The sequence below is a fragment of the Simochromis diagramma genome, unplaced genomic scaffold (genome assembly GCF_900408965.1).
Source record: "Simochromis diagramma unplaced genomic scaffold, fSimDia1.1 OVJJ01000565.1, whole genome shotgun sequence".
Lineage (NCBI taxonomy): Eukaryota > Metazoa > Chordata > Actinopteri > Cichliformes > Cichlidae > Simochromis > Simochromis diagramma.
The window spans coordinates 3,526,356-3,542,885 of NW_024387304.1; the positions used below are offsets into that span (position 1 = coordinate 3,526,356).

At 41.4% G+C, this 16,530-nt stretch overlaps 2 protein-coding genes across 7 annotated transcripts in view; both read left to right on the forward strand.

Annotated features, from left to right (window-relative positions):
* Positions 1–6,006, forward strand: part of tpcn3 (two pore segment channel 3) — a 32,557-nt gene extending 26,551 nt beyond the window's left edge. Inside the window, exons 17-19 of the mRNA XM_040004144.1 lie at positions 107–220; positions 5,300–5,415; positions 5,658–6,006. Of these exons, the coding sequence (XP_039860078.1) occupies positions 107–220; positions 5,300–5,415; positions 5,658–5,791 (364 nt within the window). The 3' untranslated portion in view covers positions 5,792–6,006. The remainder of the gene's footprint in view (positions 1–106; positions 221–5,299; positions 5,416–5,657) is intronic.
* Positions 6,007–10,326: 4,320 nt separating this feature from the next.
* Positions 10,327–16,530, forward strand: part of ttbk1a (tau tubulin kinase 1a) — a 61,316-nt gene continuing 55,112 nt past the window's right edge. For 2 of the 6 annotated variants that reach the window (XM_040004141.1, XM_040004143.1), the window contains exon 1: positions 10,328–10,452. In XM_040004141.1, the coding sequence (XP_039860075.1) occupies positions 10,381–10,452 (72 nt within the window). In that variant the 5' untranslated portion in view covers positions 10,328–10,380. The other 4 variants (XM_040004140.1, XM_040004138.1, XM_040004139.1 and 1 more) reach the window with 4 other exon arrangements.

Here is a 16,530-nt window from a genome sequence, read left to right on the forward strand (position 1 = left end):
AATGTCTTCAATATTAAACTGATAAAGTGGTTGTTCTGAGTACATGCAGTAATACAATTTGGATAAGAACTGCTAAATGTTGCATGCGATTGTTCTTGTCTTTCAGTATCTTCGTGGCGTTTGTCCTTGAGGCGTTCTTTGTGGAGTACTCTGTGGATAAAAGTGACTTGCAGACATCTTTGGAGAGGAAGATTGAAGAACTGGAGCTTGCTGTGGCACAGTATGTTACCTTGCAGAGAGTGGTGTGTGGTGGTCATATTGAGTGGGTGGGCTAACAAACACATATAATTCACAACCCCAATACCTGCACTGTCACATCCCTGATAGGACGTGACAGCACCACCTTGTTATAGCAACACTTGAAACAGATTTACAAATTGGGGCAAAATAGCATTGATGGGTGTGATTTGTTTTGCCACACAGTCCATTTCAATATAACACGTGCAATATGTGAAGAGCCAAGCAAATTGGAGCAAGGTCGCAAACTAAGAGATGATAGTCAGCTGTGACCAAACAAGGTGCAACCTTCAAACACACACCGGCTGGATTGGACGTCCAATCACATGACTAACATCTAACCACCCAGTGTGCAGCCACACCTCATCATCCTCTCTAGCTGTCTGACTTTTCCACATACATCATGTAGCACAGGATTTAACTTTTAACTTCAAAATCACCTCACAACATTTTCTTCTTTTGTGTGTTATTGCTAACTATTACTATATACTATAACAGTCATTTTCACTCCTCAAACTACATTTAACATATCAATCAGACTTGTACTTTGGTGATATATTTGATTAAGAATAATAATGTTCTACTATTAGCAAAGAGTGAGAGAAAGAGAGAGACAGATATTGTGTGGCAGAAACTTTCCTTAAACAGCTGGGAATCAACAAATGGCATTAAGTGCGGGACTTTCTCAAAGCGAGCCTTTGACTGCTCCATCAATATGTCACATTACTGTGCAGCTACTGAGTCCACATCATCCTACCCAATCTTGATTCTGTCAGGCAATTTGAACTGACCCATTGTTTCAAGACTTGTCATTCCAAATGTTTTCAAAACACCGATTCAGTGTCTCTGTATGTTGAAACACCGTGTGGACGGTGTGAGTTTGAAGGTTCCACCTTGTTTGCCCTGACACTGGGCTCCTCCTGCCACACACTTCATCTAGGACTATGGTTCTCTTAGGGGGGTTGAGAGAAATACTGCAAAAATGCTGAGTTGCTGGCAAAAAATACTCTGTACACTGCCACACCAATCAGTTCAATCTGATAATGCAGCAGGACTGCTGTCCTCTCACACATGTCAAAGTATGCATGAGGACTAGGGCTTCTAATTATGGAGTTTTTCAAGTTTCCTAGCAGTTCTGTTGACTAAAGGCGAGAAACACAGCAATCTTTTTTTTAAGTGATGTATACTACCAGTCAAAAATTTGGACACACCTTCTCATTCAACATAGAAGGAAGACCAACCGAGTCCCCTCTGCTGCTGCGGATAAATTCGTCCAAGTCACTAACCTCAGAAATCACAAGTTAACAGCGCACCTCAAATTAGATCCCAGATAAAAGCCACACAGAGTTCCAGTAGCAGACACATACAGTGGGGCAAAAAAGTATTTAGTCAGCCACCGATTGTGCAAGTTCCCCCACCTAAAATGATGACAGAGGTCAGTAATTTGCACCAGAGGTACACTTCAACTGTGAGAGACAGAATGTGAAAAAAAAATCCATGAATCCACATGGTAGGATTTGTAAAGAATTTATTCGTAAATTAGGGTGGAAAATAAGTATTTGGTCACCTCAAACAAGGAAAATCTCTGGCTCTCACAGACCTGTAACGTCTTCTGTAAGAAGCTTTTCTGTCCCCCACTCGTTACCTGTATGATTGGCACCTGTTTGAACTCATCATCTGTATAAAAGACACCTGTCCACAGCCTCAAACAGTCAGACTCCAAACTCCGCCATGGCCAAGACCAAAGAGCTTTCGAAGGACACCAGGAAAAGTATTGTAGACCTGCACCAGACTGGGAAGAGTGAATCTACAATAGGCAAGCAGCTTGGTGTGAAAAAATCAACTGTGGGAGCAATCATCAGAAAATGGAAGACATACAAGACCACTGATAATCTCCCTCGATCTGGGGCTCCACGCAAGATCTCATCCCGTGGGGTCAAAATGATCATGAGAACGGTGAGCAAAGATCCCAGAACCACACGGGGGGACCTGGTGAATGACCTGTAGAGAGCTGGGACCAAAGTAACAAAGGTCACCATCAGTAACACACTACAACGGCAGGGAATCAAATCCCGCAGTGCCAGACGTGTTCCTCTGCTGAAGCCAGTGCATGTCCAGGCCCGTCTGAAGTTTGCCAGAGAGCACATGGATGACACAGCAGAGGATTGGGAGAATGTCATGTGGTCAGATGAAACCAAAGTAGAACTTTTTGGTATAAACTCAACTCGTCGTGTTTGGAGGAAGAAGAATACTGAGTTGCATCCCAAGAACACCATACCTACTGTGAAGCATGGGGGTGGAAACATCATGCTATGGGGCTGTTTTTCTGCCAAGGGGACAGGACGACTGATCCGTGTTAAGGACAGACTGAATGGGGCCATGTATCGTGAGATTTTGAGCCAAAACCTCCTTCCATCAGTGAGAACTTTGAAGATGAAACGAGGCTGGGTCTTCCAACATGACAATGATCCAAAACACACCGCCCGGGCAACAAAGGAGTGGCTCCGTAAGAAGCATTTGAAAGTCCTGGAGTGGCCTAGCCAGTCTCCAGACCTCAACCCCATAGAAAATCTGTGGCGGGAGTTGAAAGTCCGTGTTGCTCGGCGACAGCCCCAAAACATCACTGCTCTCGAGAAGATCTGCATGGAGGAATGGGCCAAAATACCAGCTACTGTGTGTGCAAACCTGGTAAAGACCTATAGTAAACGTTTGACCTCTGTTATTGCCAACAAAGGTTATGTTACAAAGTATTGAGTTGTATTTTTGTTATTGACCAAATACTTATTTTCCACCCTGATTTACGAATAAATTCTTTACAAATCCTACCATGTGGATTCATGGATTTTTTTTTCTTCACATTCTGTCTCTCACAGTTGACGTGTACCTCTGGTGCAAATTACTGACCTCTGTCATCATTTTAGGTGGGGGAACTTGCACAATCGGTGGCTGACTAAATACTTTTTTGCCCCACTGTATGTTTGAATCGGGCTTTTATGTTCAAATAGCTGCTAAGAAACCACAACTATGGAAAAGCAACAAGCAGGAGTCATTTATTTGGGCCAATAAAACACATGGACCATTAGACCAGTGGAAATCTGTGCTTTGGTCTGATGAGTCCAAATTTGAGATCTTTGGTTCCACCTGCTGTGTCTTTGTTTGATGCAGAAAAGGTAAACTGATGGTTCTCACTGTGAAGCATTGAGCAGGAGGTGTGATGGTGTGGGGGCACGCTTTTGGTGACACTGTTGGGGATTTATTCAAAATTGAAGGCACACTGAACCACTCCATCACTCCATCACATGGCTACCACAGCATCCTTCAGCGACATGCAGTCCCATCCGGTTTGCGTTCATTTATTTTTCAACAGCAGAATAATCCCAAACACACCTCCAGGCTATGTGAGGGCTATTTGACCAGGAAGGAGAGTGATTGAGTGCTGCACCAGATGGCCTGGCCTCCACAGTCACCTGACCTAAACCCAATCAAGATGTTTGGGATGAGATGGACCGCAGAGTAAAGGCAAAAGGGCCAACAGGTGCTCAGAATCTCTGGGAACTCCTTCAACACTGTTGGAAAACCATTTCAGGTGCCAACAGTGTGCAAAGTAGTAATCAAAGCAAAGGGTGGCTATTTTAAATAATCTAAAATATAAAACATGTTGAGTTATTTCACTTTTTTGTTTACTACATAATTCCAAATGTGTTCATTCATAGTTTTGTAGATTCTCATTGAAGACATCAATGAAAACAAAGAAAAACCATTAACTAAAGTGTGTCCAAACTTTTGACTGGTAGTGTACCTGAGCACAATTGCACAACAGCTTAAACATCCTGTATATGTTGTGTCATCAGCTCACACACAAATGGTGTCTGCAATTTTTTTTTTCTTCAAGCAGTGGATTTTGACTAGTTTTAGAGGTGTACTTGACACCTGTGTGTCTGAAAGATAATCAGCTCACTGGCCATCCAAAAAAGAGAACTGGTCAACCTAGTGATAGTGAATCAGCTCGTTGTGCCATTATAGTGGTACGATGTCAACTGGACCTAACATTAATAGCACTACACCATTTCCAGTATGACTTTTGCTACTTGCATGTTTCATAATTTTGTTTGATATCTTTTTAGATCCAGTTTATTTTTGGTGTGCTTAGACTTGCTCCTAGCCAGTTCTTTTGTTGTAGCACAAAATACAATTAGAATTTTGCTGTTGGTTCCTGGCTGTAGCTCAGGAGGCGATGGTTTGATTCCTGGCTCCCCCCAGTCTGCATTCCAAATATTCTTGGGCAAGATATTAACCCGAAGTTGCTCTCCGACACGTCCATCGGAGTATGAATGTGTGTGAATGGTAGTTAGTGAGCAGTAGAAGACAGTGCTTGTGTGAATGGGTGAATGCGGCATGTTGTATAGAGCGCTTGAGTACTCAGAGAGTAGAAAAGCACTAAATAATAATCAGTCCATTTACCATTTACATTATTTAAAAATCATTTGGACAATGTGGTCCCTGTCTCTTAACTTCATTTTTTTTCTCCAAAGAAATCAAAGAAAATGCACATGAAATGAAAATGAATGACTAAGTAAATGATCAGCTTGGTTGATCATTGCCGCTATAGTCACGTTGCCCTCTGCGCTCTCAACATTCTGGGTTGAGCAAATTTTACTGAAATGGCAAATCAAAAAGGCTTGCAGTGACACTTGTCACTCGCTGCATTATAAAGATGAATGGAAGCTGATGCTGCTGTGCTTCAGTGTTTAAAAAGTTTAATACTTTACCTTAATCTAGTGGAGTTTCTTTTGACTATTTGGTGCTTTCTTCATAGCACCAAGCTTTAAAAAGATCTTTTCTAAGATGATTAAAAGTATGTTTAAAAAAATCTCTTTATCTTCTCTTTCTGAATCAAATCCAAATTAAGCTTTAATTTTCAACCTCTGTTATGCACAATGTCTAATGGACTCTTGGCTTCATGGCTTCTTATGATTATCTTGCACATCTTTCATGCTGTTTTATATCTCTGATTATCACTCTCATATTTCTGCCTGATCATCTGTATTTTTTTGTTAACCAGGGAGATGATGGAGGACAACTTGGTGAACGCCATGGAAACTATTGACAATGACCTGGGAGGCAGCCAGTCAGCAAAACCAAACTTACCGTCCCTGATGTTTAAAATTGCTTCAAAAAGTAAGTTGACAAGTGGAGACAGAAGGTGATTTTTAAAAGATAAAAAAAAAAAGAAACACTTTTGGCTAACTTTTAATTTGAACATTTGCTCAATAGATTGTCACTAATTTTACATCAGGCATTCTTGTTCTCTTCAGGAAGAAATGTAAAAATGGGCAAAGTATTTGAGGACAGACAATAATAAAAACTTGCTCTTGTTTGTTAGAGACAATATTTATGTAAGTGCGTGTGTTTTGTGTCAGGATATCGAACAGTGGACGCCTTGTTACAGCGGATATTTGAGGCTGATCTGGACCCTGAAGATTTTGCTGAGAATGACGATCCTGAAGCTACGGGCAACGAGAATTTTGCAAATCCCTTATTCAGCCATGCATAGGCATTTGTAAACATGTATGAATGGATACAAACTGTAGTCATTTTACACTTTCAGAAATGTTGAAATCTGATGTTTATCCAGTGCAGTGTGTCAACAATATGATTGGGTGCTAATCAGTCTTATCTAGTGTTAAATGTTCATATTTCTGTCCTGTATCTTTGTGTAAAAATGCAAAAAAAACCCAGAATTTTCACATAAAGAATTCTTGCACAGAAGCCTGATTTGTTCAAAAATGCTTTTAGACCTTTGTTTTTTGTTTTGTTTTGTTTTTTAAAAGTCTTAATTGAAAGTCTTAATATATCTATATATATATCTATATCTATCTATCTATCTATCTATAGATAGATCTATAGATAGATCTATATGGCAAGAATACCAGAGGCGCAAAACACCAGCTACTGGTAGACAGAACAGTCAACCGAGACTGCAAGACCAGACTGACCAACCTGTGCACTGCCTGGATTGATTACAAGAAGGCCTATGACTCAATGCCCCACAGCTGGATACTGGAATGCCTAGAATTGTACAAGATCAATGGGACCCTAAGAGCCTTCATCAGGAACTCAATGGGGATGTGGCGTACAACACTAGAGGCCAACTCCAAGCCCATAGCACAAGTCACCATCAAGTGCGGGATCTACCAAGGAGATGCTCTGTCCCCACTGCTGTTCTGCATAGGCCTGAACCCCCTCAGTGAGATCATTAACAAGACTGGCTACGGATACCGACTACGGAACGGAGCAGTTGTCAGCCACCTCCTGTACATGGATGACATCAAGCTGTATGCCAAGAGTGAACGAGACATTGATTCACTGATCCACACTACCAGGCTATACAGCAATGACATTGGAATGTCGTTCGGACTGGAGAAGTGTAGTCGAATGGTAACAAAGAGAGGGAAGGTAGTCAGAACTGAGGGGATTGAACTACCAGAAGGCAACATTGCAGACATAGAGGACAGTTACAAGTACCTGGGGATCCTGCAGGCAAATGGGAACCATGAAGAGGCCGCTAGAAAGGCTGCAACCACCAAGTACCTGCAGAGGGTCAGGCAAGTCCTGAGGAGTCAGCTGAATGGTAAGAACAAGATCCGGGCCATCAACACCTACGCCCTGCCCGTGATCAGGTACCCTGCTGGGGTAATAGGCTGGCCAAAGGAGGAGATAGAAGCCACTGACATAAAGAAAAGAAAGCTCCTTACCATGCATGGAGGATTTCACCCCAAGTCCAGCACCCTGATGCTGTACGCTAAGCGGAAGGAAGGGGGCCGGGGACTGGTGAGTGTCAGCACCACAGTCCAGGATGAGACAACGAACATCCAAGAATACATTGGGAAGATGGCCCCAACTGACCGAGTGCTCAGTGAATACCTCAGGCAGCAGAAACCCAAGAAAGAGGAGGGAGACGAGGAACCATCATGGAAGGACAGGCCCCTGCACGGTATGTACCACCGGCAGATAGAGGAGGTGGCTGATATCCAGAAATCCTACCAGTGGCTGGACAAAGCTGGACTGAAAGACAGCACAGAGGCACTAATCATGGCAGCACAAGAACAAGCTCTGAGCACAAGATCCATAGAGGCTGGGGTCTATCACACCAGGCAAGACCCCAGGTGCAGGCTGTGTAAAGATGCCCCAGAGACAATCCAGCACATAACAGCAGGGTGCAAGATGCTAGCAGGCAAGGCATACATGGAACGCCATAACCAAGTGGCCGGCATAGTGTACAGGAACATCTGTGCCGAGTATAACCTGGAAGTCCCGAGGTCAAAATGGGAGATGCCCCCAAGGGTGGTGGAGAATGACCGAGCTAAGATCCTGTGGGACTTCCAGATACAGACGGACAAAATGGTGGTGGCTAACCAACCGGACATAGTGGTGGTAGACAAACAGAAGAAGACGGTCGTAGTGATCGATGTAGCGGTTCCGAATGACAGCAATATCAGGAAGAAGGAACACGAGAAGCTGGAGAAATACCAAGGGCTCAGAGAAGAGCTCGAGAGGATGTGGAGGGTGAAGGTAACGGTGGTCCCCGTGGTAATCGGAGCACTAGGTGCGGTGACTCCCAAGCTAGCCGAGTGGCTCCAGCAGATCCCGGGAATAACATCGGACATCTCTGTCCAGAAGAGCGCAGTCCTGGGAACAGCGAAGATACTGCGCAGGACCCTCAAGCTCCCAGGCCTCTGGTAGAGGACCCGAGCTTGAAGGATAAACCGCCCGCAGGGACGTGCTGGGTGTTATATATATATATATATATATATATATATATATATATATATATATATATATATATATATATATATATATATATATATATATATATATATATATTTCAGTTTAAAAAAAATGTCACTAGGCTTACAATACAAGCATAATGCGAAGTATGTGTGACGAATCACACTTTTCTGTTTGCCAAATTGATATACAGGTCTGGGTTTTCAATTGCCAGGAGACTGCTACTTGTCTGACTACATTTGTACCAAGTGTAAAGAAGGAGGGGAGATAATTTATTTGTTTTTGTTTTTGTTGTTACTGTTGTCTGTTTTTGTTTTTTTGGACGGGGGGTGGGGGGGACCCCATAGTTTCAGTGAAAGGAGCTCTTAATATTTCAGCATACCAAAACATTTTCCAAAAATTTCCTGCTCGCAACTTTGTGGGTGGGAATAGGGGGATGGTTCCTTCCTGTTTCAACATTTCAACATGATTGTGCACCAGTGCACAGGACTAGGTCCATGGAGACATGGCTGAGTGAAGCTGGTGTGGAAGAACTTGACTGAACCGCACAGCTTTCTGACCTCAACCAAAAGAACACCTTTGCCATGATTACACTGGAGACTGTGAGCCAGGCCTTCTGGCAAATGAGGCCTCTGTTAATCCCTGGAATATGCTGGAAAATATGTTGATGCCCCTTGAAAAGTAGAAAGAATGAATTCATCATCATTCTTTCTTACTGTAATATGTTCTTATGTGTATATGTACTCTTACCTACCCAGATAAACATTTCACGAACAGTCACACATACGATGATTAACATCTGCATTAAAAAAAAAAAAGATTGGATTTTTTGGTGTGTGTGTGTGAGTGAGAGAGAGAGAGTGTGAGTGAGAGAGAGAGAGAGAGAGAGATATCATGTTCATCATCCCCCTGCAAATATAAAGTTACTGTATGTGTTGTTCTCTATTTGCGTTAACAAATTTGTAACCACCACAGAATACACACATTCATAACTAAGTGCGTAATGAGGTATTTGAAAAAGTGCTCTGCCCGCAAGGCTAATTAATAAGAACCATAGTTAGTGTCAACCAGAACTATTTTCTCTTATATGGCTGATATCTTTCTTAGACTCTCTCACCATAATGAAGAATGCATCACGAGCAATCTTCAGGAGGTGGGTAGGTTTGTTGGTGACTGCTGCCAGAAATAGAGTACGATAAAACATGTAATCACTGCTAAATTATAACACGATGTTCAGATTAGTTTGCTATCTTCAGTGTTGCCAGTTGTTTAAAAGAGCCTCAGCATTCCCAGCATACAACACATGCTGCCTAATGTATAATTCCTTATTGCTGCAAAGAAAAAGGAAAGAGTCTATTTCCAAAGTAGGAGATGACCATTAGCGATATGGTTAGCCTACCAAACCTAACGTGTTAAGTTGTTGTGATGTCTTGCAATGGATGACAGGTTGGTGATTGTTTCATCTGTCCTCAAGCCCAACATTCACATCAAAACAAATCAGGGAGTCATAGTTTATTTATTATCTAGAAATATGTTCACTTTGTAGCTCAGTCCTGTGAAAAAGAGTTTTTTCTGTGCTTTATGCAGTTCTGTGAAAAAATAAGTACAACCTTACTGCTTCCATAAGAATTAAGAGGGTTAGGTGCCAGCCACGTCCTGTAAATGCACTTAATTTAATGATCATCAGTAAATGTGAGCACCTCCTATAAAAGTTTGGTGGTCTTTAGTTTGGTGGTCTGGAGCAGGCGTGTGGCTGTCCCAGTAAATTCACCCCAAAGTCAGACTGTACGATGCTCAAAAAACAGACCGTACATCTCAGATTCTATAGGCCTTAGTTAGCATGTTAAATGTTAAAGGTCGTCGGAGTTCAAGGTTGCCAATAGAAAGCCCCTTCTCTCTAAAAAGAGTATGCAGTCAATGAGTCAGCCATGAACTCTTGATGATTCTAGGTGCATCTAACCATTTAAGCTGGACTGAAATTGGGTGATGCAACAAGCGACAATTAAATGGCAAGAAAAAAAGAATCAAGGTGTTACAATGTCCCAGTCAGAGAGCTTAACCCAAATTCTATGGCTTGAACTACACATAAACAAATGTCCACAAGGTTACAATTTACATACACTAAAATTGATTGACAAACGTTGCAGTTTTGGATGAAGAAATGGTTGTTACATTTAAAGTACTTCTAATATTTTGTCTTTAGGAATGGGAGCTTATTGGCCACTTCTATTCAAATAAAGATTATTAAGAAAAAAATTGAATCCCTAAAAAACTCCGCGACAGCAGGGGGCGGTGTGAGTGGCACTGCAGCTTAGACATGGCGACGCCAAGGGGGTGTGCGTGTATGTGGTGCTGATGCTGAGAGATGGAGGAGAGGGAACGGATTTATCTCAGCCCTCTGGTGTCCGGACGGAAAACAATACTCAGGTAAGAAGAAACGGATTGACATAAGCATCAAATGACATAAGGCATACCAAATTTTCAGATGAACTGTGTGATCAGGCTGTATGTGTGTGTGTGTGTGTATGTGCGTCTATGACAGTGTTAGTGGGAGAGTGTGAGGCCACAGGCAGGATGTCGGGTCAGTGAATCGTAATCGTTCGTTACTGTGTGTGTTCCTACACACACACACACACAGCTTTATGTGTGTGTGTGTGTGTATTTATATATATATACAGATATGTAAAAGCAGAAGGGTGGGATTAAACAGCGCTCATTCAACTGCCACTGTTTGATAATACATAAAAGACTAACTGTAAAAATAACAGCATGTATGGTCACAGCGTTAGGTTGATTTTCAAAATAAATGTAATATTATACAACAAGACATTGACTGAAATGTATATTCTCCGGGTACTAATTATACTCATACACAAACAAACTATAAACCCGGTATGAGTGTAGAGCTGCAACTAATGATTATATTCATTTTTTTCTTTATTCTTTTTTCTGTTTTTTTTCCTGTAATGACAAAAATGAAAACAGTTCACTTCCCAAAGCCCACAGTAGTCGCTTTGTTTGAAATGGTTATCATCCATTTGCACTGTAAAATTAGAGAATTATGTGTCAAAAGGGTTACAGACATTTCTCTCCATAGTTTTGCGGCATTTGGCTGAATCTAAGAATGGAAAATAGCCCTGTACACTTTATAATCCATCTTCCTTAATTTTTTCTGTTTCTGAGCTTTGTCACTTTAGCCCTGCAGACATTTTGCTATTTCTCTGAAAGGTGTATTTTGGCTTTTCAGCCTACTGATTGCTGCCTTCACTTGCACTGACATTTCTCTTAACCTCCTGTTGAGGGTTCCAGTGAACAGCCACCAAAATGCAAGATCAGCACTTTTAATCAACTCTAACTCCAATGTGAAGAGAACTCTGATCACTCTATAATTACTCCTTTATTTATCCAGTTAAAAATCTCATTGAGATTAACATCTCATTTCCAAGAGACACCTGGCAATAATGAAGCCAGAGAGTGTCAAATAGTGCTTTATTATTGTTGTATATACACTGTATATGCAGAATATTGCCAAAGATATTTGCCCATCCGCTTTCAAACATATATTACCAAGAGTGCCATCATCCCATTCTTAATCGATAAGGGTAATATGATGGTCAGACACTGATGTTGGACAAGAAGGTCCGGCTTGCAGTTTCCACTCTGTTCTGTCTACATATATATATGTGCCTCTGTGTGTGTGTGTGTGTGTGTGTGTGTGTGTGTGTGTGTGTGTGTGTGTGTGTGTGTGTGCCTGTGTAGGGGTGACTTCTGTGGTTGCATAAAGACATGATGAGAAAATGGCTCTTGGCTCACAGTTTACAATGAGCTCAGTAAATATTTCCCTGGTGAGTTTATGGTCCCTATCTATTATTGGAAGCCTTGCTAAACAGAACATTAAGTTTTTTTTTAAATTATGGAGAAAAGAGAGAGAGCTAAGTTTACTCAGAGCTGGAGAAAGATATTGGATCTATATATGATGTGTTTTGATAAATTATGTATTTTTCACTTTGTGAAGCATCCTGCAGAACAAACTACGGTATACTAACTCTGTGTTATTCAAATGTTGCATGAAAGTTCTGGGTAGTTTTGTTGCGGATGAACAGGTCAGTTTGTGTTAACGTGATGAATTCACAGTAAAGCTCTGTGTTGGACTGATGCACAGTGGCTGTGGTGCTCATGATCAGAGTTGGGTTGCATCAAGTGAAATAGAGATTAATTTAAAGCTGATGATCCTTAGATTAATTTACTAATTTCAATCGTTATACTGTGTCTAGTATAAAGACAATGTACAATATACTGTTAGTGAGAGAAACAGAAGTAAGCCGAGTTAGCTGTGAAGCATCTGCTTACATCTTGTTGAATTCAGCTGTGTAAATCCACAAAGAGCAACTGGTCTGCTGATCACAGCATGTACACTAAGAAAATCTACTAAAGCTTATTTCTGTCTAGCCCTGGAGGCCTAATGTACTAATATCATAGTTGTATTATATTAATGTAGCAGAAGGTCCAATTACATATGCAAAAAAATAGGTGGTAGAATTGTCCTTCAAGGAGATACTTTTTGCTTTCTTACTTTGAGTACACTTCAGAGCCTGTACTTTTTCACTTTTACTTGAGTAAAGACAGTGATTCAGCACTTAAACTTATTGGAGTATTTTTTAACACAGGTCTCTGTACTTTGACTTAGGTGCAGAGTTTGTGTACTTTTGTCACCTATCACCCCTGCTCATAAAATTCATCACTGGAACTGGAAAACACAAATATCTTGAATATTTTAACAGAACCCATCTGTAAAGGTTTAGCATCTGTTTTTTGGTATATTGGTAACCATTATGGTGAATAAAAGTGCATCACACACCGATGCACTGATGTAAATTGCTATCAAATGAACTGCCGTTTTGTTCATTAACGCGAGGAAAGCGTTGACGAGGAGGAGCTTTATTTTGAAAGTAGTGGCCGGATGTTGTGTTTGGTGGGGATGATTTGACGCTGGGGAAGGCAGCGCTGCAGTGCGGACAAACAGCCTGGAGCCGGAGAACCTGACACCTGCAGACCGTCCCTGTCAGCCGAGCCGGGTTGTCCTGAGGCGGGTTTCGGGATCTGGTTTTGTCCTGAGTTGGAGTTTAGGATCACATCCAGGAGTAGGCAGAGAGGACCAGTCCGCATCCTCCTCCTCAGCTGATGCAGCGGAGAATCGGAGGAGGATCCGGACGTCAGCGTGGATTTTATTGAGCGTTCCGGGGCTCTGAGCGAAAATAAAGGCTGCTATTGTGTGTATGTGTGTTTTGTTTTTTTGTTTTTTTTTTCATTTTAATTAATTAATGTATTAATTTATTAATTTATTCATTCTTTGGACTCTGCCTTGGATGGGACTAACGGTCTGAGGATGGACCGTGTCTGGTTTGATATGAGGCACCTTTGTAGAAGAAATAAATGGTAATTTAATCCTGCGGAACCCTGAGGCCCAAATTCTGGCCCCACGTAAGAGGAACGGTGGGTTTTCTGGATCAGGACGTTTTGTGCCGAAATAAAATCCCAGATGAAGATTCCCAAAAGGCGGAAAAGGAGCGGACGGTGCGCCAGGTAGGCCTGATCCGAACTAGCTCTCTCGGCCCATACAGAAATCATTCAGTGGGTGTGAGTGTTTCGCAGAGATACGCTATAACGAAAGTGGCATGATGGTAATTAGACCAGGACCGACGGGGGCTCTACAACTGTAATTATATTTATATTTAATTCAGAACTTGTCCAGGCTACATTGATTGATCAGCAGGATGTGATGGTGCGCATGCGCACGGAGCATCCATGACTGTGCACTGCAGAGAAGAGATATATACAGAGGGGGGGAAACGGGGTGGTAGTGGGGGGTTAGACCTAAGCGGAAGCTCCATTCAGTGTTTAAGTCATTTAGTCCAGGATTATTTTCCATAGCATAAAGAATATATATCTAGTGGTTGTTCTGTGAAGACCAAATATATATGAAAAACAAAAATAAAACGGTCTAATATAAAGACAATTTACAGTATGCTGTTAGCGACAGAAACGGAAGTCAGCCGAGATAGCTGTGAAGCATCTGCTTACATCTTGTATAAATCCACAAAGAGCAACTCGTCTGCTGATCACAGCATGTACACTAAGAAAATCTACTGGAGCTTGCATTAGAAATTATTGTGAGTTGTTGGTTATATTATTATATTTGTCTAGGTGTGGAGGCAAAGTCACTGTGCACTGCAGAGAAGAGATACACAGAGGGGGGGAAAGCACATGCTCGTAGTGGATGTTCTGTGAAGACCAAATATATATGAAAAGCAAAAAAGGCTGTTCTTGAGAAAAGAAACAGACCTGCACTCTTTGCATGTTTTATTAGACCAGGCTTGGCGAGAGCTGCCATCCCTCTCTATCACTGTCAGAGCTTTCCTTGCTAATGTAGTGTAATAAAACATAAATTTCTTGTTTGTCTTAAACAGGTAATGCTGCCACCGCCTTTGGTAAATCTGTTTGGTCTTCAGAGGTCAAGAAACAAACAAATACTTTCAAAGCAAAATCTTTATTTGAAACATAATTCATTAAAATGACCATCTTTATTAGTCTTTATTCCACAATTTGCAGGTCTTTACCTCTCAGGACTCATACATAACACAGCAAGCACTCAAACTCAAAGAGCCAGTGTCAGCTTGCCTTGATAGCTGCTCTCCCATCGACTGATCAGCGGTTTATCCACAGTGCGCATGTGCAAATCACCAAAAGAAGCTGCTGGTCTCTCAGCTTGCTCAGCTGGAGACAGACATGCCTGTAAAATGAAGACGGCTAAAGTTTACTATGAGTTTGAAACAGTCAGCGCTTTCAATGACAGTAGCTGACTGTGGCCACAAGATGCAATGTAAAGGATGGATGCAAACCACACGAGGAGCTCCATGACAGATGAAAGGAGAGAAACTGCTTTGACAAAACAAGCTTGTCCTAGTGATATGCACAAGTGTCTTTAAAAGAAAAAGAAAAAAAATAAATATATATATATATAGTCGCAAAAGTATGACGTCACAACAAGGCGATTGGTCACTTGCAATGTTGAACCTGGAACAACATTTATTATGATGATGTGGGAACAACACCGACACGAGGATATCAGATCATGCATCTGTAGTCAGTCTTTTCATATTATTCATTTCATGTTGTCATGTAACTCTGTTTAGACTTGGGACATGCTTCTGCACCACCATCTGCTCATAGAAACACTAAAGGTCCTGTTTAATCTCATGAAACTGTACTGTGATCTAATGTCATATTAACCTGAATACTTTAAGCTTAGTTTTAAAAATTCTGTATTGTCAGAAAACTCACAAAAGACACATCATCATCAATAGAATTCCTTGCAGGTGCAAAGAAAGTGTATGTTAATTGTTATACTGACTCTGTGAGGTGGACCTTTGGAGGTGCAGAAGTTCAAAATGCAGGAAACTGTAGCAGCTTATTAGCTATGTTCCACCATCATTTCCATTGTGAACTAATAGAGTTGCTAAAAGTTGTGTGAACCTTTTTCCAAACAAATTGTTTAAAAAAAACAAAGGCAAAGGCTCGTGATTGCAACTGGCACAGCAAGAAGTACATTGTAACAGGAGTTTCTACCTTTTCTGTTGTCTATAGGGGCACATTGATAAATTACTCTGGGCTATACACTGTTTTCACTGTAGGAGTCTGAAAACAAAGTGCTTCCAAGTTTTTAGTCTATGAAGGGTTTAAAGTGCTGGAGTTGGAGAAAATTAAACAACCCACCACTGAGCAACATGACTGTTGTTATACATGGCTGATTGTTGCAACCAGCAAGTGAACTTGGGACAAGATTGACACGGTAAATGAGTACAGTTTTTCGCATGTTAGATTATTTCGCTGCTTCAAGTTTTCAAGGTTAACATGGTGTATATAGGCCCTTTGTGCCCGACCCTCCTATTATGTCTGGTCAGAAGACTGCAGCACTCACTGCTTCTTCTCTCCTGGTTAACTGTACCCTCTGTTTTGGCTTGTAGGCTAACAAAGGAACAGGAAGGGTTTTGCCACACTCAGGATTTGTTGTAAATCTTAAGGTTTTCCAGGAGCTCAGAACTATGGTGAGCTCTGACCAATTTTATCCAACTCAGACTGGAATGATGCAAGCCCAGCTTCTGGCAGAGCACCCCTCCCTGTCCCACCCACTAGCAGATTAATAGAGCTGTAGGTGACGAAGGAAGAAAAAAAGATTGAGGTTTAATAAAAGGTCTGTCTCTCCAATCTGCTGCTGAGACGCTTGAAAACAGCACAGTTCTCTCTTTTACACTTATTTCATGCCGCAGTGCAGATTATTAGTGTTAATGTAAATAGTTAAATGCTACGGCGAAAAAGTAAGACATAAGACAATGTTGTATCTATGACATATGATGGTACTACATGGTACTATTTGATAACTGGCTGGTGATAGTAACCTATTCAGATCATTCAACAATATCTGACAAAATAATGGTATAGCTTCAT